General features: G+C 34.3%; 1 protein-coding gene across 1 annotated transcript in view; it reads left to right on the top strand.

Moving 5' to 3' along the window:
- PGAP1 (post-GPI attachment to proteins inositol deacylase 1) overlaps positions 1–24,209 on the top strand; it is a 91,555-nt gene that overhangs the window by 41,165 nt on the left and 26,181 nt on the right. Inside the window, exons 15-19 of the mRNA XM_036747142.1 lie at positions 3,212–3,285; positions 3,383–3,434; positions 3,981–4,047; positions 4,771–4,879; positions 6,944–6,982. Coding sequence (XP_036603037.1) covers positions 3,212–3,285; positions 3,383–3,434; positions 3,981–4,047; positions 4,771–4,879; positions 6,944–6,982 — 341 coding nt within the window. The remainder of the gene's footprint in view (positions 1–3,211; positions 3,286–3,382; positions 3,435–3,980; positions 4,048–4,770; positions 4,880–6,943; positions 6,983–24,209) is intronic.

The following is a 24,209-nucleotide window of genomic DNA, read 5'->3' as shown; positions in this document are numbered from 1 at the left end:
CCAGGAGTCAGGAAGATCTGAGTTCAAATTTGGCCTCAGACACTTACTACCTGTGTGACCATTCCAGTATCTTTGCTAAGAAAACCCTAAATGGGGTCACAAAGAGAGTCAGACACAACTAAAAAACTACTGAACAGTAACAACAGATTTGAGTGAGTCATTTACTCTATGACTACTTCTCTATCTTTAAAGTGAGAATACTAATACTTACATCCTGTGAACTGACTTTTGAGCCACTTGTATGTTCAGCCTGTGGTAGTCTAGTCTTTGAGAAGTGTAACCTGTGACATAATCTATCAGACTATTATCCAGTAAACTCTGATTTTTATACCAATCTATGCCTTAGTAACTTTCCTATATGTATAGCCATCGTTGCAATCTCTAAGTCAGTTTCCTCTTTTCATCCATAAACTGTTTGGGCATCAAGGACATGTTTGGAGAAGAAGGCATTTCAGAAATATGATGTCATGGAAGAAAAACTTGATCTAGAATCAGAGAACCTGGTTTCAAATATCATTTCTGTTTACTTGCTACCTGTGTTACAAGTCATTCAATCTCTCTGGGCCTCAGTTTCCTCATATTTAAAATAAGGGAGTTGGATTAGAGCTATCTAAAAGTAGAATATGTTACCTTGAGTAGTAGTGGATTTCCCTTCCTCAGAGGTGTCTAGGCAGAATTTTGAAGACTACATATTAGGTATGTTGTAGAGAAGATTCTTATTCTTTACAGATTGACCTAGATAACCTCAGAGGTCCCTTACAAATCTAAGATTTTGTGACATGATATCTTTTAAATACTATGTTTCCATGTTAAATACTCAGACAGGTTATTCACTGGCATGATGATTGAAAAGAGAAGTTATGTTTAATGGTTATGGCATGTTTTCCCAATTAGTTGCCAAAGGACAAATAGAAAACTCTATTGAAACTAAGATTTTTTCCTTCTATTAATCTCCTAAGTTTATTTTTTATCTCTCATTGAAAGAAATTAATTTTATTTGTTACAGAATTGTAGCTTTTAAAAAGTCCTTTTTCCATTTTTAAAATTATTTATTCAAAATGTATATTTTGTATACTACCTCAGATAATATGGTATGAATAAGTATTTCCCAAACTAATTTGACCCTGAACAATTGTGAGCTTTGAAGTACAGTGACGGAACCTTAAAATTCTGGTTCAGGGACTCTACGAAAATGGGGTTTCTCAGGAATAAAGGAGGGTTGGGAACATTTGAGAGCAAATTAGTCAAAATTAATTTTTTTGTAAAGATTACTGCACATAAATATAATACAGAATTTCACATTAAATACTTCAGAGGGAAACATTTTTTCCGTTGACATTTTGTCATGAAATCCTTTTTTCATAATTTGTGGAGCATGAAGATTCCACAGAATATAGTTTGGGAAATGCTGACGTGGAAGATGACTGAGCTGTGAAGACACAAGTTTGAGTTCTGACTCCACTATTTACAAGATTTGTAAGCACTTGGACAAATCACATCAACTCTCGAGCTTCAGTTTCCCCATCTATAAAATGGGGATAATACTTGCACTGCCCAAGTCAGTATTGAGGGTCCAGTCAGATAATGGGTATGCAAACTCACTGAAAATTGCAAAGTGTTATACAAATTAGTATGTTATCAGTCTTCCATGACTTTTCAGTAATAAAAGCTAAACCTTTTTGACAATATGAATTCTCCCAAGAATTTTATCAAAATATCTATTATGACTTAAGGAATCTGTAACTTATAGCCTCCCTATTCTATTTTAATTTAAATATTCCTTTGTCATAGTTATGTCATCTGATCAAAATTCAAATGTTTCTTTTTTAAAAATCAGAAACATGTATGACCAACATTCCCACCTAACAGAAGGAACAAAGTTTTGTCTAGAAGTGTTTACGAAATGATTTTCTATTGTCATTTGTCTCACATATCATAAGACAGAGGCATCAAACACATGAGAGCCACATGTGGTCCACAACACTCCCGAGTATGGCCAAACCTAAGTAAAATGTAATTGAGAAATATTTAACAAAATGAATAAAAATATGAAAATATAGATAATATATTTTAAAACTGAGTCAGTGTACAGCCTGCAGGGATCCTTCTGTACAGTTATTTCTATTTTCTGTTTTTTTGTTTGATACCACTGTTGTAAGAGGCAAAAAACCAAGGCCTTTTCTGTTTGAAAGAGCTCTTCTGTTCCAGGCTTTACCACTTATGCAGAGAAGTAAATACCTGCCTGCCAGTAGGACCTGTATGACATTAGCCAAGAAGTTTCACTTTCCTGGGTTTCAATTTCATCATATGTGAAAATGAGAGATTCCTTTTAGCCCCAAATCCAATGAGCTTTTTGTTTGTTTGTTTCAGTTTTTCTGATTTTCTCTGAGTTCATGATATTTTCTTATAAAGCAAAGCCTTACTTATTAAGACTATTTTGGGAAAAGAATTATCTGTATCATAGGTCAGGGCTGTCCAAAATGAGGCCCAGTGCGATCTATGCGGCCTGCCTACAAGCATAGAAATTTACATAAATGCTTTAGTAAAGGAAGCCGAGCTACCGCAGAGCTCTCACTAAAATGGCAAATCAAAATATATTGTCTATTGTTTCAATAAAAACCTAAGGTTGGACAGCTCTGTTATAGATTATATTGAATGCAATAGTGTAATAGCTTTATTATATTCAGGTACTAATAATGGGAACTAATCAGATGTTGCCTGGTAGAAGTGCTACTTTAATGAAAAAAATGTAATTTGAATTATTATCAAAGGACCAACTCAAACAGTTTTGGCTTCTGCTTATTTGGCAGGTCTTAATGTGTAAATGAATGATTTATAAGTTTTCTCTCTTTAATAGGTAAACATACCCTTTGCAGTATTATTTTATGTTTTTTGTGTAGTAGGCTCTTAATACATATTTCTTAGTGATTTATTTGCTTATTAAATAAGCAAGTTCCTCTTTTTTAGAAATTATTCAAAGGTAAGCCACAACTCAACACCTATTAATACTAACACAAATACTGAGTTAGTCTAATACAAATACTAAGTTAATTTAAATTTGTTATTTAGATTCCTGTTCTCTCATTAGTAACTTGTATCTTTCTTAACTTTTTAAAAAATAAATTTTGTTACTGTATTAACTTATTATTTTTCAAAGTCTGATTCTTTGGTAATCATTCTAATTAAAACCAGATTTTAATTAATTCAACAGGGTTAACTTCAAAGCAGATCAAATTAAATTCAAATGGCTTATTCTACACTGTACCAGTCATGAACTTTGGACAGGTAACAATTCTAGGTGAAGAAAAAAGAAAGACTTTATATTTCCTATTTGGGGTATGTAAATAAATGAGTAAATTTTTCTTTTTTAAATTGTGCTTAGATATACCAAGCTTTCAATGTGGAAATAAAGAGCAAATGCACATCTACCAAAGGTAATTTTATTGCCCCTAAAATTAGACGTAAAAGAGGAGTCATTGTTTAAGCTTGCTTATTTTGATATTTTTCTTAAAATGCCAGTTTTATATATTTCCTTAAATAAAATTGAAAAATATGTAGGAGATATTTAAACTTTTGTTTGACTGATTTTCAGTTACATTAGATATCAGTTATTAGTTTCAGAGTTTGGGAAATACTATGATTTATTAGACTTTATGATAGCAAAATTTTAGCCATTTGGCAGATTTCCAGTCTTTTAGTACTATTACATTAAATCAGTGAGCATTTATTATTCAAATATCTTAATTTATAAGATCATAATAATTAGGAATATTTTTGTAATCGTTCATTAGAACTGATAATACCTCTGACGCTAAAAAAAAATAATTATGATAATGATTAGAGAACTTGTCTTTTGGCAAAGTAGAAATTGTCAAAATCTTTCATACATTTTATTTAGATGTGATTTTGAACTCCAGTAGGTTATGTTAATCTTGGTGACATGGTAATAATTATGAAATATTTTTTTATTTTTGTTACAGTTGAAAAAAATAATGTTTTTAGACTCCATATACCTTGGGCCCATGAAGATTTCATGACTACTGCAAAGTAAGTCTCTGAACAAATTTATCTTGGAATCGGTGTTTTTCAGGTAACTTATATGCTGTCTTGGTTTATTCACTAAAAGTCATATGGACAAAACACATGGTATATCTTGTTAAGTAGTATACTTTATTTTCTCTCGTATTTTGCTTCACATTTAATATTGTCAAATATATTATGGTTAACCTGATTGGGAGAACCAACCACCACTAAGAGGAGAGAAACTTTTTGTTTGTGTATTCCTAGCATCTAGGGCAGAGCTTGGCAATATAGTAGCTGCTTAAGAATTGTTTGTTGACTGAATGGATGAATGAGAGATAGTATGGTATAATAGAAAGATATGGAAAAATGGAAAAGTGCTAGACCTTTGTGAAAAGAGCTTTTCCAAGCATTAGTTTCCTCATCTGCAAAAAGGGGATAATATCTAGAATTCCTATCTCATAAGATTGTAGGGAAGATAAAATGAAGTAGTGTATTACAGTTTTTTGTAATCCTTGACATAGAAATAAATACCAACTATTACATGATATAGAAATACAATGATTGTTATTAATGTGTATTGTTTCCAAGCAATCCAGTGAAAATATCCACCTATCATAATTCTTCTGTTCAGATGTCATTATCAGCTCCACCCTAGCTGGAAGCCTTTTGCTTCTTTTGTTAGGAATATCCATTGCCCTTACTATTTATTTTTTTATTGAAGAATGAGTAATTTGCTTCTCATTTCAGAGCCCCAACTACTACAGAAATTTCTTTAAAACTTCATGTTGCACAACCAGAAAATGATAGCCATGTAGCTGTGTTCCATATGTTTACATCAGCAGAGTGTCGCTATGAGGTAACATAAATTCCTAATTCTTATTACACATAAGGGAAGTTTATTTGTGTAATATTTGATATATTTATATCATTTCTTCAGGTAATTCTTTAAAGCAGTGATATCAAACTCAAGTAGAAACAGATCCCTTGCAATTTACGTACTGACTTCTAAAACCACAGTTAACATTATGTTGTATTTTCATTTATTTTGCTTTCCAATTCTCAATTTCATTTAAATCAGATCCTGGTACATTTGGGAGGCTTGACACCTTCTATTTGACATCTCTAGTCTAGAGCACATAATCTTGTTATAGTCATTATAAATAAAAGCTCATGTGAAACAATCCCTTAGGTGCGTCCTTGGCATCCTTAATTTTGTCTGTTAATATCATCTTAGTTTTTCCTGGATTAAATAAATAAAAATAAAGTAATAATCATAAAATGAAACATTGAGAATTTATATTGTTTTATAATAGTGATGCCATGTATAAATTTAAAATATTTTCCAATTGTTCTCAACTTTGCTTTTAAACTAAACATTTGGTTTCTTTGTGGGAACCCCATTAGGATGAATTAAAATTGGTATTAAGTGCCAAGGAATATAATTAATTTCTTCCTTGCTGAATGGTACATTCTCTGAGAGAAGGGACTTATTCCTTGGTCAAAATAAGGGCAATATCAGTGATTCAATTTAGAAGTCTTAGAGCTGACTGAAGGTAAAAGGCGTCAATGGTTTTATTAACCCACAATATATTATAGTCTTGTAAAAAATCTTGAATTCTTAAGCTACTTTTGAGATATGAAATATTTTTGTAATGTCACATTTTAAATGCATTCTCTCAATAACATTTCATGTTATAAAATACTAACAACTAAATCTGTATTGATAAATTTATGTAAAAAGAAAAATTCTCGATTTTGTTATTTAAATAATTGTACTAGGTACTATAACTAAAACTGCTGTATGCTTTTAAAGGCTTGCCTATCTTTATTTAAAAAAAAAACTGAAAAAAAATTTAGAACAGCTATTACCCTAAGTTACTTTTACTCTCCCAAAAAACACTTTTTTCTCATTCTTAACAATATAATATGAATTAATTTTCTGTGAAAATATAGGGAGAATTAATGGTGAATTTATTCAAACTCTTATTTTAACCTTTAATTTAGTCAATCTAATACTATTTCTTTTTGACTTTGAATCTTGGTGGAACACTCTTTATAAAGTTTACTCTGCGTTAGGAGAGTTGTGTGCAATATTTAGTCTTGACTTTCGATGTTGAAGTAACTTGATTATTTCACAAATGACTATTTTTCCCTACAAAGATTTATATGCTTTCTAGATTTACTCATTCGGTGAGTCATCTGTCATGGTTGTGGCTGTGGAATAATGTATTGTTCAGGTTAACCTAACATAATTATTAATAGTTGGCTACGGGGCACTTATTTGTTTTGGCCACAGCAACTTTTGAAGACTCTCTACTAAGTAATAGAAGGATTATAAACTGCATTACTGGAGGAGGTAACCACACCAGAGAAATTATAAATCACTGAAGTATTGAAGTACCACATATATCAGATTTCTAATTCCCATTTTCAAAGAATTCAAGTGAAAAAAATATAAATACCAGAAGATCTAGAGTTGTCATGGTATGCATGCCTCTCTGTAAGTTATAGTAGACAATTATCATAAGGTAAAAGAGATTAAATTTTCTGTCCATGGTCACACAGCTAGTGTCAGTGGACAGATTTGAATTGAGCACTTTCTGATTACGAATTCGGCACTGTAACCATTACACAACACTACTCTTTGCCCCAGAAATAACCCATACATATAAGCGTACACACTTGCACATATAAGCTCTGTTTAAATTCGGATCCTTTCGACTGATAACCCTTCAAGATCTTGGAGTACTTTTAGGGTTTTCTTTAGCTATAACTATTATGCCCATGAGTCATGAGTATCATATAGCTGTTTGGGGATATAAGTTTAATAGCTTCGGTTGATGCAGTAAGAAATATCATAATAATTCCTTCACTGTATAAAAATAATCCTGATATGTTATTGAAATATTTTTTAAATTAGATAACACTTAGGACTTCGTTTTTACAAATTCTTGGGCAGGTAAGAAATTTTTCTACTTAATTACATTTTTTCTTGTGAATTATATTTATACAAGATGATTTATATTTTTGATATGAATAAGAAGTAACACCTGATCCTCAAATGAATTAATAACTTCTTTTACTTTATTAGGTATGTAATATTAGGTATTGTAAAGATGTTTTTATGTTTGTCATAAAATTTAAAAATATTTTAGAGTAACTTTTTATATATTGTATATTTTGGTGAACAGAAGAGATGAAGAATTTTATTCTTTGTAAATATGTTGAATCACCTTGAATTTACTTGTGCTGACCTTATAAAATTCCTAGACCAGGGGTAGGGAACATATGGCCTTGAGGCCACATGTGGCCCTCTAGGTCCTCAAGTGCAGCCCTTTGACTGAATACAGACTTCAAAGAACAAATCCCCTTAATAAAAGGATTTGTTCTGTAAAACTTGGACTCAGTCAAAAGGACATGCAAGGACCTAGAAGGCCTGTCCTAGACTAATAGCTTTTGTTATGGTGACGGGTTAATGAAACAGCAACATTATAAACATAACAATACAAATAAGTTTAGCATTAATATAATAAGAAGACATAGGTGATAAAGATGCCTAATAAAACATTTTTATTTCCCTCAAGCTTGTTACTTGAAGCTTGTTTTCCATTGTTTTATTCCTTTTTCACTTGTGCTTTGAAATCTAGATATAGTAAAATCTTTAAAAATTTTAAATATTACGTCTGCTATCCAGGATGGAAAAACTACCCAAAAACCACACTTAAATCTGCCCAAGTATCTATGTTTAAGAACTAAGACTATCTTTTAGCTTTTCTGTTTGATTTAAAAGTTTGAATTACCCTGAGAGTCTTCCCCTCCCAGTTTGATTTTGTGTTTTTGAGTTTTGATTAAAGGGGCCATCCCTTGATTAACTTCACTGAATGGGAGTAACCTCACTCACAGTGAGAACCTGAAAAGACCTCAGCCTGGAAGGGCCAGGGTCTCCCAATGCATCCTGGGCCATCTCCAGTCGTCCTGGTGAATATCAGGCCACTGGACCCAGATGGCTCTGGAGGAGAAAGTGAGTCTGGTGACCTTGCACAGCCCTCTCTCATTCAGATCAAAGTCAGCTGCAAGTCATGTCATCATTTCCCTGATGTCTTCAAGAATGAAGACAAACACAACAACAGCAAAAATTCAAATTAAATATTACCATTCCATTTGCTATACATGGTATTCAGAAGATCACTTTGTGAAATAAGTGGTCTCATTTCTTTTCCTAGAAGAGTTCAGGGTGACAGACTAGGCTACATCATAGACTGTGTATTCAGAATGATACTAAAAGTCATCATAATATAGCAGAAATGCCTCCATAAAGAACATGAGAGCAAATATTAGAAAACTGAGAATGAAATGTGCATCTTTATGTGTGCATATGTGTAGAAAGCCTTTTAAATCATGCTCCTAAGTTTGAAAAATAGCTACATGGATAGTGGTTAAAAAAGGGTTGTGTATGTCAGTGGAACAATTTTTTTAAATGTTCATAAGGATATCTGAAATTCATTGATGCAATTAACATGTTTTGTGTCTTTAAAATAAATAGTACCATGCTTTGTCAGGATAAAGGTACAAAGCACTACATAATTATCATTATTGTTTTTGAAAAAACAATATTAAATTGTTTAATCAAGTCTAAACATAGGTGCACATGGTATATTTTGAAATTGTTTGGTCAGGGATAGAACAGCAAGTAATGTAAAATGACTAAAGTGGAAGAAGAGAACATAAACTTGAGAAAAGATGAGAGAAGCCAAGTAGAACAGGCTAGTTGATGAGATTGTAATTAGTTGATTCTAGGGGGATGGTGGAAAATTTGGGGGATCTATGACAGTCTTCTTTGTATAGGAAAACGTATCTCCTATGGTGGCAGAATGTTTTACTGGAGAAAAGACTGTTGTTTCGGAAGGCATAACCACTGCCTGAATGAAGTAGAGATTGTGTCATGTGAGGGTAAAGAAATCACAAAGAGTATGTGAGAGATTATAAAGGTTAAATTTCCAGAGCTTATCAGCCATCAAATATTATAGCTATGATGAAATCACTTTGTTTATGAAATGATTTGTGGCAGGGGTGGGGAACCTGCAGCCTTGAGGCCACAAGTAGCTCTCTAGGTCCTCAAGTGCAGCCCTTTGACTGAATCCAAACTTCACAGAACAAATACCCTTAATAAAAGGATTTGTTCTGTAAAACCCCGTGATGTAGGTGCAGTTATTATTCTCATTTTACAGATGAGGAAACAGGCTTAGAGAGGCTAAGTCACTTGCCCAAGATCACATAGCTAGAAAGTTTCTTTCTTTTTTTTCAATTTTTATAATGGCTCTTTAGTACTTTTTTTATTTTTTTCCCAATTACATACATATCAAGACAATTTTTAGCATTCATTTTTACAAGATTTTGAGTTCCACATTTTTCTCCCTCCCTTCCCTCTTCTCAAAATGGTAGGCAATTTGAAATACATTATATATGTGCTATCATGTAAAATGTATTTCCTTATTAGTCATACTTGTGAAAAAAGAAAAAAGATTAAAAAGAAAAAAAGCACAAAAAAGAATAAAGTAAGTGAAAAAAAGTATGCTTCGATCTGCATTCAGAGTCCATCAGTTCCTTTTCTGGATGTGATTAGCTTTGTCCTTCTTGAGTCCTTTGTACTTGTCTTGGATCATTGTGTTGCTAAGAAGAGCTGAGTCATTCATAGTTGATTATTACATAGTGTTGCTGATACTTTGTACAGTGTTTTCCTGGTTCTTCTCATTTTATTTTCCACCAGTTTGTATAAGTCTTTACAGGTTTTTCTGAAATCTGCCTGTTCATCATTTCTTATGGCATAGTAGTATTCCTCTTACATTCATATACTACAGCCTGTTCAGTCATTCTGCAATTGATGGGCATCCACTCAGTTTCCAATATTTTGCTACCGTGAAAAGGGCTGCTATAAATATTTTTCCCTTTTTTTATGATCTCTTTGGGCTACAGACCTAATAATAGTATTGCTGGATCAAAGGGTAGGCACAGTTTGGTTGCCTTTTGGGCATAGTTCCAACTTGTTCTCCAAAATAGTTGGATCTATTTGCAACTCCATGAGCAGTGCCTTAGTGTCCCACTTCTCCCACATCCTCTCCAATACTTATCTTTTTTCTTTTTTGTTATATTAGCCAATCTGATGGGTTGAAGTGGTACCTCAGAGTTGTTTTAATTTGCATTTCTCTAATCAAAAGTGATTTAGAGCACTTCTTCATATGCCTGTGTGCATATATAGGCTTTGATTTTTTTCTTCTGAAAACTGCCTGTTCCTTTCCTTTGACCATTTATCAGTTGGGGAATGGCTTGTATTTTTATAAATTTGACTCAGTTCTCTACATATTTGAGAAATGAGGCCTTTATCAGAAACACTTGCTGTAAAGATTGTTTTATAGCTTTCTGCTTTCCTTCTAATCTTGGTTGCATTGGTTTTGTTTGTGCAAAAGCTTTTTAATTTAATGTAGTCAAAATTATCTGTTTTACATTTCCTAATACTTTCTTATCTCTTGTTTGGTCATGAACCTGTAACTCATTTAACTTCTCCTTTAAGAATTTGGATGCTATACCATTTGGTGCATATATGTTTAGTATTAATATTACTTCATTGTCTATGGTATCTTTTAGCAAGATGTAGTTTCCTTTCTTATCTCTTTTAATTGGGTCTGTTTTTGCTTTTGCTTTGTCCGAGATCAAGATTGCTACCCCTGCTTTTTTTTTTTACTTCTGCTGAAACATAATATGTTCTGCTCCAGCCTTTTACCTTTATTCTCTGTGTATCTCTCTGCTTCAAATGTGTTTCTTGTAAACAACATATTTTCAGATTCTGATTTCTGATCCACTTTGCTATGCACTTCTGGTTTTATGAGAGAGTTTATCCCATTCACATTCACAGTTATGATTACTAATTGTGTATTTACCTCCATCCTATTTTCCCTCCTGTTTGTCCTCTCCTTTCACCCTTTACCTCCTTGATAGTAGTTTGCTTCTGTCTACCATCTCCCCTGGTCTGCCCTTTTTTCTGTCAGTCCACCCCTACCCCCCAACCCGGATCTTTACTTAATTTCCTTCCCTCCTACTTTTCTTTCAGTTAAGATAGATTTCTATATTCAGCTGATTGTGCATATTATTCTGTCTTTGAGCTAATACTGGTGAGAGTAAGGTTCAAGCGCTGCCCATTGCCCATCTTCCCATCTTTCCCTCCACTGTAACTATATTTTTGCACCTCTTCATTTGAAATAATTTACCCCTTTCTCCCTTCCTTCTGCACTCAGCATACTCCTCTTTCTCATCTCTTTATTATTTTTTGTGTCATTCCTTCAAATTCACCTTATACCCATACCCAATGTCTATTTATATTCCTTCTAGCTGTGCTAGTAGTGGTACAATTATTTTTAAGAATTACAAGTATCATCTTTCCATTTAGGTGTGCTAACACATCAGCCCCATTGAATCCCTTATGTTTTCTTCTACCTTTTTACCCTTCTCTTGGATCTTGATATTGGAGATGAAATTCTTGTTCAGTTCTGGACTTCTTATGAAAGCTTGAAATCCTTCATTGAGTGATCATTTTTCCACCTTGAAGTATTATGCTTAATTTTGCCAGGTAGGTGATTCTTGGTTGCAGTCTTAGCTCCTTTGCCTTTCAGAATATCATGTTCCATGACCTCTGATCCTTTAATGTTGCAGCTTCTACGTCCTGTGTGACTCCTCAATATTTGAATTGTTTCTTGCTGGCTACTTGGAGTATTTTTTCCTTGACCTGATGATTCTGTAGTTTGGCTATAATGTTCTTTGGAGTTTTTATTTTGTGATTTCTTTCCTGAGGTGGTCAGTGGATTTTTTTCAATGGTTTTTTTTGCCCTTTGGTTCTAGGATATCAGGGCAGTTTTCCTTGATAATTTCTTGAAAGATGCTGTCCAGGTCGTCCTTTTGATTATGGCTTTCAGGTAGTCCAATGATTCTGACATCACTTCTCCTAGATCTGTTTTCCAGGTCAGTTGTTTTTCCCGTGAGGTATTTTGCATTTTCTTCTATTTTTTCATTCTTTTGAATTTGTTTGATTGATTCTTAATGTCTCATACAGTCACTAGCTTCCTCTTGTCCAATTCTAACTTTTAAGGAGTTGTTTTCCTCAGTTAGCTTTTGTTACCCCCTTTTCCATTTGCCCAATTCTACTTTTTAAGCAGTTATTTTCCTTTTCCAAGTTGTTGATTCTTTTTCCATAATTCTCTTGCATCACTCTCATTTCTTTTCCCTATTTTTCTTCTCTCTTATATGATTTTAAGCTCTTTTTAAAGCTCATCCATGAGTTCTTTCTGGGCTTGAGACCACTTCCCAAATTCCAAGGATAGTTATTAATTTAAAAATCACTCACGTAGGGATCCCTGATTAGGAAATTCCCCAAGAAAATCTTTGTTGTGGAACTAGGGCTATTTCCTAATTTAGACTGCTAAATATAGTATTCCTTTATTTCCTTAAAAGTTCCTAGTCAGCATAGATGGATGTAAGTACGTATCTTCTATCTGTACATCTTAGTATTTTTCTCAGATGATAAGAATTATCCAGTGGTTACAAAAAATGCAGGCTTATTTTCAAAATTATAGGTGTTTTTTTTGTCTTTAAGAATCTATTCTGTCTTATATAATGTTATAATGGAAAATATCTTCTTCAGTAAGCACCCATATTTCCATATTTACCTCCTACTAAAGTTCTTTATCATAAACATGTTACTATTAACCACTAAAGCATACCTTTAAAAATTTTGTTTAATCCTGTTTCTGTTTAGTATTAGAGCTTTAAAAAAACTTGGACCTTTTTTTAGGCAAGATTGAACCTTCTTAATCTGGATACAAATTATTATTTTGCTTTTCTGATTTATCTTATTTTTAGCCAGATTGAGATGGATCAGTAGAAAGCACTCCTGAAAAATCTCATATTAAATAGGAGACTTGTTACTAGATGCATGAAAAAAGGAATGAATTGATAAATTAAATACTTGTTAAGCACTTATGAGAATCTAGGTTATACAAATAAATACTTTTTAAACATTTTTATCTAATGCGATGAAATTGAACAAAGATAATTTTAAATTTAAATATTACACTTAAACTCCACATTTACAATGGGAGAGATAGGCAGCTGATCTTTTGAAAAAGATCTGGATCTTTTAGTGGACTTCAAGCTCACGAACCATCAGTATGACGTGGCAGTCCTAAACTGTAGAAATAAGGAAGTCAGATCACATCTGTAGTACTGCATTCAGTTTGGAGCACCACATTTTAGAAGGGACCCCATTTAGGCATCCAGAAGTTGGTAAAGGTCCTCAAGTTCATGCTGCATGAGGATTAGTTAAAAACCTGAACATGTTTATCCTGTAGAAGAAAAGAGTTGGAAGTGCAAGAGTGGAATAGGACAACATGATAGTTCAAGGAAGTATTCGAAGGGTTGTCTCATGGAAAGAAGGATTACACATATTCTATTTAACCCAACAAGACAAAACTAGGAACACTGGGTAAAAGTTGCAAAGAGATAGACTTTCTTGTTATAAGGAAATACTCCTTAACAACTAGAGTTAATAAAAAAAAATAGAATGGTTTTCCTTTGGATGTAGTGAATTCACACAAAGGCTGAATAACCACTTCTTAGAGAGGGTGCCTCTAGAGCCCCTTTCATCTAGGTGATTCCACAATTCTTTTTGGGTAGTTATTTTAACCTGGCACTCATTAACATTTTTAAAAATATTCTTAACAACTGAATTTCAATATTCACATCTGGTTTCCATTGTCATCCCATATATTTCATATTTAAAAATACTATTCTGAAAAGTAATCCATAGGTTTTACCAGTTTGCCAAAGGGTCTATGACAAAAAATGTATAAGCACAGATTTATTTTGATGCTGGGGCTCTGTACTGTCTTTATTTACAAATGTTTGTTTTGTAGAGGGAACAATGGAGTAGAATTGTCTAAAGCATCATGTTGGATGTCCATGTTTGGGAAGTTTTTCCCAATTTATAAGATTTTGGTTTTTCTTGTTGTTGTTCATCTTTTCTGAGTCTTTGTTTTTCCCTTCTCTTTTTCATGTAGGAGTTTTTTGTCTTTTTTGCTTTTCTTTTAATAGATCAGTTTGCTTGGTGGATGTACTTTAATACGGAACTTAATTTCTAGATCTAAAAAATCAGTCTTTGCATGCAAAGTACATCTGCCAATCTGGCAGTTCCCTTCCTTGCATTTTTTGTCTCTTTTCTCTTATGTTTCACTCCAGCTGTGGAAGTGTCTTGGAAAGATGTCATTGGGCAACCTCTTGTAGACCTTAGTTTAGCTACAGTCAGCATATTTGCATAATCTGGAACTATTGTTGGTGGAGCCAACCCAGTAAATGAACTGGATTGGTAGATGTACTATTAATATGAACACTAGTTTACAGGTAAGATGCCAGCCTGGTTATTCATTGAGCTCCCCTTGGACAGAGATATTTCTCTACATGTAAGAGAATCTAAACACATGGAGCCAAACAACAGGAAAGTTTAAAGGTTAGAAGCATTTTTACCTTGATCATCTTTAGCAGATATGCCTCTAATAAACTCAAGAGGTTCCAAAATTAGATTTATGAGTCAGTTTATTCCTCATTTGGAATATCTTAAAAGTCTTTTTATGTAGAGGACCTGCCTTTGTTTCATTATACATGTATGTTCTTGTAAGACCTAAGTCCAAGATCATTTGTGGGAATCATTCCTGACAAGAACAGATTACTTAGGCCTGCCTTCACCAAGATTCCAATCAGTTGTGTTCAGCAAAAGCTAGAGAGGCCCTAGACAAAACAGTGATACCATGTCTGATAAAGGTGCTTTGTGAGGAAATCTGACTTTTCATTTTTGTAACTATGGCTTTCTTAGATATAGTATGACCTTGAAAATGTCATTCCAAAATGTTAACTGGTTTTACAGTTTTAATGTCCCTCAAAGTTACTAAGATTTTCCAGAAACTCTAGTCTCAGCTCTATTTTTGGAAAGGTGTTTTACATCCTTGATTGCAGGTTAGCCCTGGTTTTTCTGCTTTGTGGGAGGGTACTGCAGTTAGCCTGTGATACTGGTTTCTACTCACAGAAAATATATGTGGAGGAGATTTGGGCTCCGGTGACTACAACCTGATTTCCCTCAAATCATTTACATTTATGGTAGGGAAAAGGTAGAGGTTACACTACCAGCTCCAGAAGAGGCGATCTTTAGAGTCCTTCTAATTGTCTAACCCAGGGGTGGGGAACTTGTGGTCTCCAGGCCACATGTGGCCCTCTAGCTACTTGCATACAGCCTTTTGACTGAGTCCAAGTTTTATAGAACAAATCCTTTTATTAAGGGGATTTGTTCTGTGAAGTTTGGATTTAGTCAAAGGATCTAGTAGGAAAGGATCTAGTAGGAAAGTTTCCCAAACTTCCCAAAGTTTTCTGGAAGTTACAGAACTTTTCCCACTGACCACTATTGATTGCATTTACTGCTGTGATACAAAAAAATGCCAACAGCATAGAATACAATAGGCTCTAACCCAATTAGGAATGAACAAATGCCATATCTAAAGATTTTTTTACATCTAAAGTAAACATATTTTGAAATCTTGTAGGTACACAACTGTGCTTGTGTTATCTAGATTCTACCAAATAGTTTTATTTGATCTCCTCCTAGCATAAAGATCAACTTTGGGAATCTGTCAGATATATATTCTAAGAATGTCATTTGACTTTAAATCAGAGAGTTAAGTGGAAATTATTTATATGGCTCAGTTATAAGATTCTGTACTTTTTGTTGAGATTAATATGTGCATATATATATAAAAATGCATTTTTTCTAACAATAATGAGCAAAATATGTTATGAAAGATAATCAACTATTACTTTAAGATTAGCAAGCAGGTGGTAATTGGAGGGAGGCTATAGCAACTCATGAAACAATGTATTAAAATTTGGAAGGGATTGGGATCTATGTCTGTGGTGGGCTAACCCACATTGACATAGTCATAGATGTTTTGAAATCTTAAAGTATAAGTAATAATGAACAAAAATGAGCAAGTGGATATACCTAAAATACAAGTAATCTAAGCATCTATAAAGGTGAAAGGAAGTTAACTTTTTCCTAAAATCTTTTATTAGGAAAATATATCATGCTACATTTTTATTGTTTCTTATATGTATTTTGGTCTTGAACAGTGATTCTCTTCTTTCTTTGGAATTACAATATCCTTTTATTCAATTTTGTGATAGTTCTTCCTGAAATGGTGGCATGACACATACTTATTTTATGAATTAAAATGAATTTTATTACCTCTTCCAGGTATTTACTGACAAGTAATAGAAATCTCTGCTTTTGGTTGTATTTCTAGAATGCTACCTTCAGATTATGTCAGAGCGACTAATTTTTTGTCTATATCATCTCTGGATTTTCTCCATTTTGCTTTTCATTCAAAATCAATCCTAATTTCCCATTTACTTCATCTTTGCTTTCATTTTTTTGTGGTATCATGGTACTCTGGATAGAAATAAGAAAAGTATTAGGAAATTAGGTGAGTGTTCTTTCACTTTGCTATCTATCCCTATCTCTTTATAAAATTGAAGTTAAGGAAGAAATGATTATATAGTTGCTGGTACAAGTGAATATAGTGAAGTAGATCTCTAAAATCATGACTCTCTGAGCCATTTTTTGTGTTCTTTTGAGTAATTACAATTAATTGAAACACTTTTAACAGTCTAGTAGGAAAGTTTCCCAAACTTCCCAAAGTTTTCCAAAAGTTACAGAACTTTTCCCATTGAAGACTGTTGATTGCATTTACTGCTGTGATGTAAAAAAAATGCCAACAACATAGAATATAAATATAAACATAATACACAATGGAATATTATAAGCATATAAGGGAGATCTATAACAGTATATCTCAGGAGAAAAATACCACTTCCAGATAACATTTCACGGTATGAACAAATATATAGAGGCAGAAAAGAGCATAATGAATTTGGGAAATAGATATTTGGATGGATTATAGATGGATTATATAACCTATTTGAATGGATTATGGAGTCTTGTGAAAGATAGATTGCTAAAACAGGTTGAATATAGTCAGTAAATATTTGTTAAGAGTTTAGTATGTGCCAGGCACTGTACTGAACACTGGGGATACACACACACGCACACACAGACACACACACACACGCACACACATACACATTTCTTGCTGTCAAGGAACTCATAGTCTAGTGGGGGAGAGAGCATGTAAACATCTATACACAAGCAAACTATATACAGGATAATTGGAAATAATAAACAGGAGGAAGACACTGGAATTAAGGGGGCCCAGGAAAGGCTTCTTGTAGAATTTGGGGGTTTTGGTGGACTCGAAGGAAGCCAGGAGGCAGAGATGAGGAAGATGCATGGTAGGCATGGGGACAGCCTGAGAAAATGCCCAAAATTAGTAGGTGGAGTGTCACGACTGAGGAACGACTAGGAGGTCAGCGTCTTTGTTTCACAGAGTATATGAGTGGGGGTGGGAGTGTAAGATGCCAAAAAACTGGAAAGAGGCACCAGATTATGAAGGACTTTGTATGCCAAACTGGATTTTGTATTTGATCCTGGAGATTTGGGGAGCCATTGGAATTTATTGAATGGGGGGAGAGAGAAAGAGGGAGTGACATGGTCACACCTATGCTGTACAAAATTCACTTTTACAGCTAAGTGAAGGATGGACTAGATTAGGGAGAGATTTGAGGCAGGCAGACCAACCAGAGGGCTATTGCAGTAGTCCAGGCGTGAGGTGATGACCTGTACCAGAATGGTGGCAGTGTTGGAAGAGAGAGGGGCATATATATGAGATGTTATGAAGATTAAATAGACTGACCTTGACAAGGTTGGATGTGGTGATAGGGGTGAGAGAGTGAGGAGTTGTAGATGAGTGACTGGGAGGATGGTGGTATCCTCAGTAGTAACAGGGAAGTTAGAAGGAGAGGAGGGTTTGGGAGGAAAGGTGAGCTCAGTTTTGGTCATGTTAAGTTTAAGATGTCAAAGGCACATCCAATTCAAGATGTCCAATAGACAGTTGGAGATGTGAGACTGGAGGTCAGCAGAAATGTTTCACCTTTAAATAGATGTGAGAATCATCTACACAGAGGTAATAATTGATCTGTGGGAGCTGATGAGATTATCAAGTAAATAGTATAGAGGGAGAAGTAAGAGGGCCTGGGACAGAGTCCTGTGTGACACTCCTGGTTAGTGGTCATGACCCAGATGTAGATCCAGCAAAGGTGACTGAGAAGAAGTCAGATAGGTGGAGAACTGGGAGATAGTGGTTGTCCTAAAAACTAGAGAGAAGAGAGTATCAAGGAGAAGAGAGCGATCAACAGTGTTAGAGGCTACAGAGAGGTCAAGAAGAATGAGGATTGAGAAAAGCTCCTTATATTTGGCAGTTAAGAGATTTTTAGTAACTTTGGAGAGAGCAGTTTTAGTTGAATGATAAGATAAGAGGCAGGGCTATGGAGAGTTAAGAGTTTGAGGAAAGGAAGTGGAGGCAGCTGTTGTAGACAACCTCCTTAAAGAGTTTAGCCATTAAAGAGAGGAGAAATATTGGATGAAAGTTAGTTGGGAAGGATAGATCCAGTCAGTCAGTTAACATTTATTACTGTTTGTCATACACTGCACTAAGCACTGGGGATACAAAGAATGGCAAAAGACAATTCTTTCCTACAAGGAGTGTACTATCTAATTGTGGGGGGTGGGGACAATACGTAAAAACAGGATGGGGAAGGTACCCATCTTAGGGGCATAAAGAAGTCTAGAGTGCAGCTAGGTAGGAAATAATGTGATGGCTTCCCTGGGAACCTGCCTTAAATGAAGGTCTGTCTACCCTCCACCCTCTCCAGGCAGAGGAAGGGAGGGTGTTTCAACAATCTGGCTAGCAGCTGCTGTGGGGGTGAAAGACCAACACAAGCCCAACAACAAGCATGCTACCAGCACGCTGCAAAAGCCCACCTTCTTTTGATCTGCTTTACTAAGGAAAGCAACGTTAAGGGGTTAACAATCTTATTTCAATCCAACGTACAGACATCAGTCATTTAGTTCAGGGGAAAAAGCCAGCACCCTGAACTTCAGAGCAAAATACAAAGTACAATTGTCAACAGACAGACCTTGTCTGATTCAAATCCCAATACATAGTTACCAGAGTTTAACAAAATCCCAGCATCCGGGTTTACTAGCTGGAATGCTCTTAGCTACAGCTGCCTGGAGTCTCCACATCAGTGCACCACCAAGAGTGAGAGCCCTGAGCAAATAGCTCTGTCTTCTCTTCTTACACTGTTTCAGACCTCATCAAACATCATCTGAATGACCAGAACTTAGGCTGCTATGATTGGCTCTGGAGTTAGCACCTCCTCTTAGGACCCTAGAAGTTTCACAGCCACATAGGCTTAGCACCTAATAGGGGTTTGGGCCTGGGGCTTAGCACCTAGTAAGACTCAATGAAATACACTGAATTAATCAAAGGAAACAAAAGCCAAACTCTTCAAGGGTACCTGGTTATACTGAGTGCTAAGAGCACATTTTGCTTACCAACACGGAGGGGCCCCAGGGGCAGGGGAGGCTGAGGTCCTGTACATTTCGGGGTTAATGTCCTTTGGGATGAAGAGATTCTGGAGATTCTGGAGAATATAAGATGAAGATATCATTGAAGTCCAGAAGAGTGCACCTGGTGGGAAATATGAAGGGTTTTTGAGGATGGAGAACACATGGGCATATTTTTAGGCAGTAGGGAAGCAGCATGGTAAACTAAGAAGTTTATACCTTTCTCAGTAGGCAGAGATGCATTGAAGATTTTTGAGCAAGATAGTAATGTGATTAAAGCTGAAAAGTATCCTCACTGCTTTGTGTGGGCTAAATTTAAAGAGGAGATATGACTGGGGGCAAGGAGACCAAGAAGAAGATCATTGCCGCTAGTTCATCTTAGTGAGGTGAACTTGAAAAGGCTAAATTAGCCTAATGACACAGTGGGGGCAGAAAGGAAAGGATGCATGCCAGATATATGTCAGAAGGCAGATCATCAGGTTTTGGCAACTGATAGATTTGGTGGATTAGAGAGTTGAAAGAATGAGAGATGATTAATATTTTAAGCCTGGGTGGGAGAATGATACTGTTAACAGAAATGAGCAAATTAGAAGGAGGGGCAGATTTAGGGGGAAATGACATGTTAAACTTGAGGTTCCAGTAGGACATTCAGGTGAAGATTTTCCAACAGGTAGTTTTAGATATGAAACCAAAGCAAAGGAAAAAAGCCAGACCTGGAAATCAAGATCTGGATTTTATATTCATATAGTAGTTGAGAATAATGGTGCTCCGTGAGTTCTTTTAACTAGATGTGGCAATTAGTAAGTCATTTGGAAGTTAGAGTCAGGAGTCAGGATTCTAACATATGTTAGATGTAGAACCTTACTGACCACCTTGAAAATGTCTGTTTTTGCTCATAAAAGGATCAATGTAAATGATTCAGAGCAAACTTATCACCTATAGTCAAAAAAAGAACAGAAAGCGTATTCTTCAATTTAAATCACCATTTATTCAGTACCTACTACATGCCCCACACCAGTGCTAGGGATCCAAAGACAAAATGAAGGCAGTCACTATCCTCAAGGAGCTTTCATATTGATGGGCAGGAGGGAGGAGGGGGGAGGTTGGGTAGTGCTACTAAGTCATCTCAAAAACTTACTAGCCTCGCGGTGGTATATGTCACTTAATCTTTCTGAGCATCAGTTTTCTCATCTGTAGAAGAGGGTAACAAATACCTACAGTACCTTCTTCATATGGTTTTGAGGATCAAATGAGGTCATGAATGTAAAGTACTTGGCAAACCTCAGATTGATAGATGCATATTAGCTATCAGTTAGTGATAATAGTGGTAGTAAGTGGAGGACATGGGAAGAGCCTTTAAATAGTCTTGGAATTTTGAAAAAAAAACTGTGTTTGCCTTTGGTAAAAGTGATATGGGATGAGGATGAGTGGCCTCAAGAATCTATAATAATTTTAATAAACAGTGTATTCATCTATCAGAGTATGGTAAATAGAAATACCCAGAAGGCATAATTTGTATTTTCCACTTGACATTAAAAATACACATCTCTCTGAAGAGCTAAAGTATTTCTGTAGGGGAACTATAAGTCAGGCCTTTACATTTAGAAGATGGTGAACTGAAAACTTGAAGGAGAATTTTTTATGATTTTCATTGTCTGTAAATTGAGGCCCAGAGAAGTTATAACTGTCCTAAGATCACGAAGTTAGTTAATGGCAGAGCTTTGGCTAGAACCCAGATCTCCTAACTCTTATTTTAATACTTTTTCTTCCAAACTGCACTATTTACTTTTGCGTATTTAAGTGCAAGGTTAAGACTAATTTTATAGAGTAATACTCTACTTGTCTGATGCTCAGACAGCTGGCATCCTTTCCTTGCAGATCCCTTATGAGCTTGGAGGTAAGAGAAATCTTTAAGCAGAAATACCCGTGAAAGGAATTGAAAATTAAAGAATGTGAATTGTGATTGTCCAGTTAGTTCCCTGAGCCACTGGTATGTTCTTATTGTTTCACAGTGATTACAAAAACCTAAGAGACACTAAAAATGAATGAAAGGGAGAGAAGCAAAAAGGGAAATGGTGAGAACAGGCAAAAAAAAGTCATTCAGTAAGCATTTGTTATGCACCTGCTGTGTGTGTGTGTTTGTGTATGTGTGTGTGTGTGTGTGTGTAGGATTGTAGGGATAAGTCAACAATCAACAATATTAAACTCTAACTATGTGCCAGGTACTATGCACTGGGTATATAAAGAATGTTAAATAAAATGGTCACTGCCAATGCCAATAAAATGGGTGCAATAACATAAAAGAACTAGTTATATACAGCATAGAATGAAGGTTGGAGGAGAAAACTATAGCAGTAAGGGGAGTGGGTGGGGTTGGTGTTAGAGTGGAGTCCAGAGTGAGGGCAGTAGAGACAGTGAGAAGGTGATCAAATAACCCATAGAAATACAGCCAGCCAGCCACCAAGTGGGAGAAAATACCACCGCTAACAGTATTCTGGTGGGCTACTCCTCTACTGCTGGAGATCTTAAGCTTTTTTGTGTCTTTGACCCTTTAGCAGTCTGATGACTGCTCTGATGACACCCTTCTCAGAGTGTTTTGAAATTCAGGAAATAAAATACAGAGGATTATAAAGAAAACCAATCATATTGAAATACAGCTATCAAAACAGTTTAAAAAAAGTTCCCATTATCTCAGGTTAAGAACCTCTCCTCCAGTGAAAGGCAAGAGGGAAAAATGTAGATTGTATTTTCAAATAGTTGTATAGTCAACTTTAAAATAAAACTGAAGATTTCTACATAAGAATGAAAGGGGTACATTTTAGTGGATCAGTATAGTTTTTTTTAGACACCTAGACTCAGGAAAAACATTAGGGTATATTATTTATTTGCATAGTCTTAGTCACCTACAGCTATTCAACATAGATTTTATACTGCTTATAGCTAAATTTAAACTTTTAACATGAGATTGTTGATAGATAAAAGTGTCCCTATATTTGTCCTGAATTTTAGTTGAAAATGCAAAATGCTTTTATGAATAAATGCAGTTATTGAGATCTTCAAACTGTTTTTCAAAATATTTTAATCATTGAATTTATAAAATTTATAAATTTATAAAAAAAATTTGAGCACTCACCTGATATATGTGTATTTGTACTAATATATTGTGTACATTTTAAAAATATACAGAAAAGGAAATTTAAAACAGAAGAGATAAAGGTGAAATAAACAATATTAGTGATACAAAGAGAACTGTATTATACTAAATATTATTAATATTTTAAAATAATATTGAATATGCATCATCATTTTTGAAAATTTTTAATACTTTTTGTAATAGTTACATAAAATAATAGTCCAGTTTTATAGTATTTTGATATTTGATTTTAATAGTTAACATAACTTAAAACTTCACAAATATCTTAATGGGAAAGCTGTATTGTTGTTTGCACTTTACTGACTTGTGTTGTTTATTTTTCTTTCCTATTCATTTAAAGGTTTTTAATCGAAATTTGTCCACTAAATTTCCATCTTGCCTGTCGTTAAGCAGTAGTACTTGAAACTAATCAGAACTCCTTGTGTTTTTATATTTTAAGTAAATAGCTTCAAAACCAATTTTTAAACAGGTTGGAAAATTATGTTTTCAATGTGTGTACCTTTGAGAGTTTTTTCCAGGTGGCACACATTATTTTTGGCAACAAAAGCTTAGTTTTTAAATGCCATGCTGTCATAATAGCTTCATATCAATATTAGGTAGTTTCTAAATGTACTTATATAGACTCAGAGCAAGGGTTTTGTTAGTAATACTGGGTATAAATATGTATTTCAAATTATCTTGTATAAATTTTACATGTATTCCAGATAATAATTGTGTTTTCTTGTTATCTTCAATAGAATTTCTTTTTCTTTTCTTCCTGAGTTTTGTTAATAATATTTTTAGTAATAGTTTTTTTTGTATTTTAAATTCTGCTACTTTATTAAAGCTATTATTTGAAATTGTTGCTTTTCACTAATCCTCTGGAGTTCTCTCAGTAAATCATCCTATCATCTGCAAAAAGATAATTTTGCCTACTTTTTCCCTTTGCTTATTCCTTCATTTTTTTCCCTACTTTATTTTTATACTCAGCATTTCTAGTACTACATTAAATAACAGTGGAGAGGGTGGGAATTCTTGCTTTATACCAGATTTTTTGAGATATTTTTTAGTGTTTATTACAAATAATGCTAGCTCTTGGTTTCACATATGTACTTTAATCATTCAGCAAAGAATTTCTTATTCCTGTGTTTTTAGTGTTTGGAGCATAAATGAAAGCTATATTTTTTCAAAAGTTATTGTTTATACTTTTCCTAGTGTTGGACCATATTTGCAAGTTATAAAAATAACTGAGTCATATTTTTAAAAATTTCAAGGATGTTACTATATTATCTTTGCCAATATTTTATTTTATATAGTGATATTAGTATATGTATATTTTTCTGTTTCCTCTCTTCCTGATTTTACTATCAAGATTATATTTGTCTCATAAAGCGAGCTTGTTGTGATGTTATCTTTCTTGGTTTTTTGAGAACCATTTGTATA

This window comes from Trichosurus vulpecula, chromosome 2, assembly GCF_011100635.1.
Source record: "Trichosurus vulpecula isolate mTriVul1 chromosome 2, mTriVul1.pri, whole genome shotgun sequence".
NCBI lineage: Eukaryota > Metazoa > Chordata > Mammalia > Diprotodontia > Phalangeridae > Trichosurus > Trichosurus vulpecula.
Note: the sequence above shows the minus strand (reverse complement) of the source record. Positions and strands in the feature narration are given on the sequence as shown.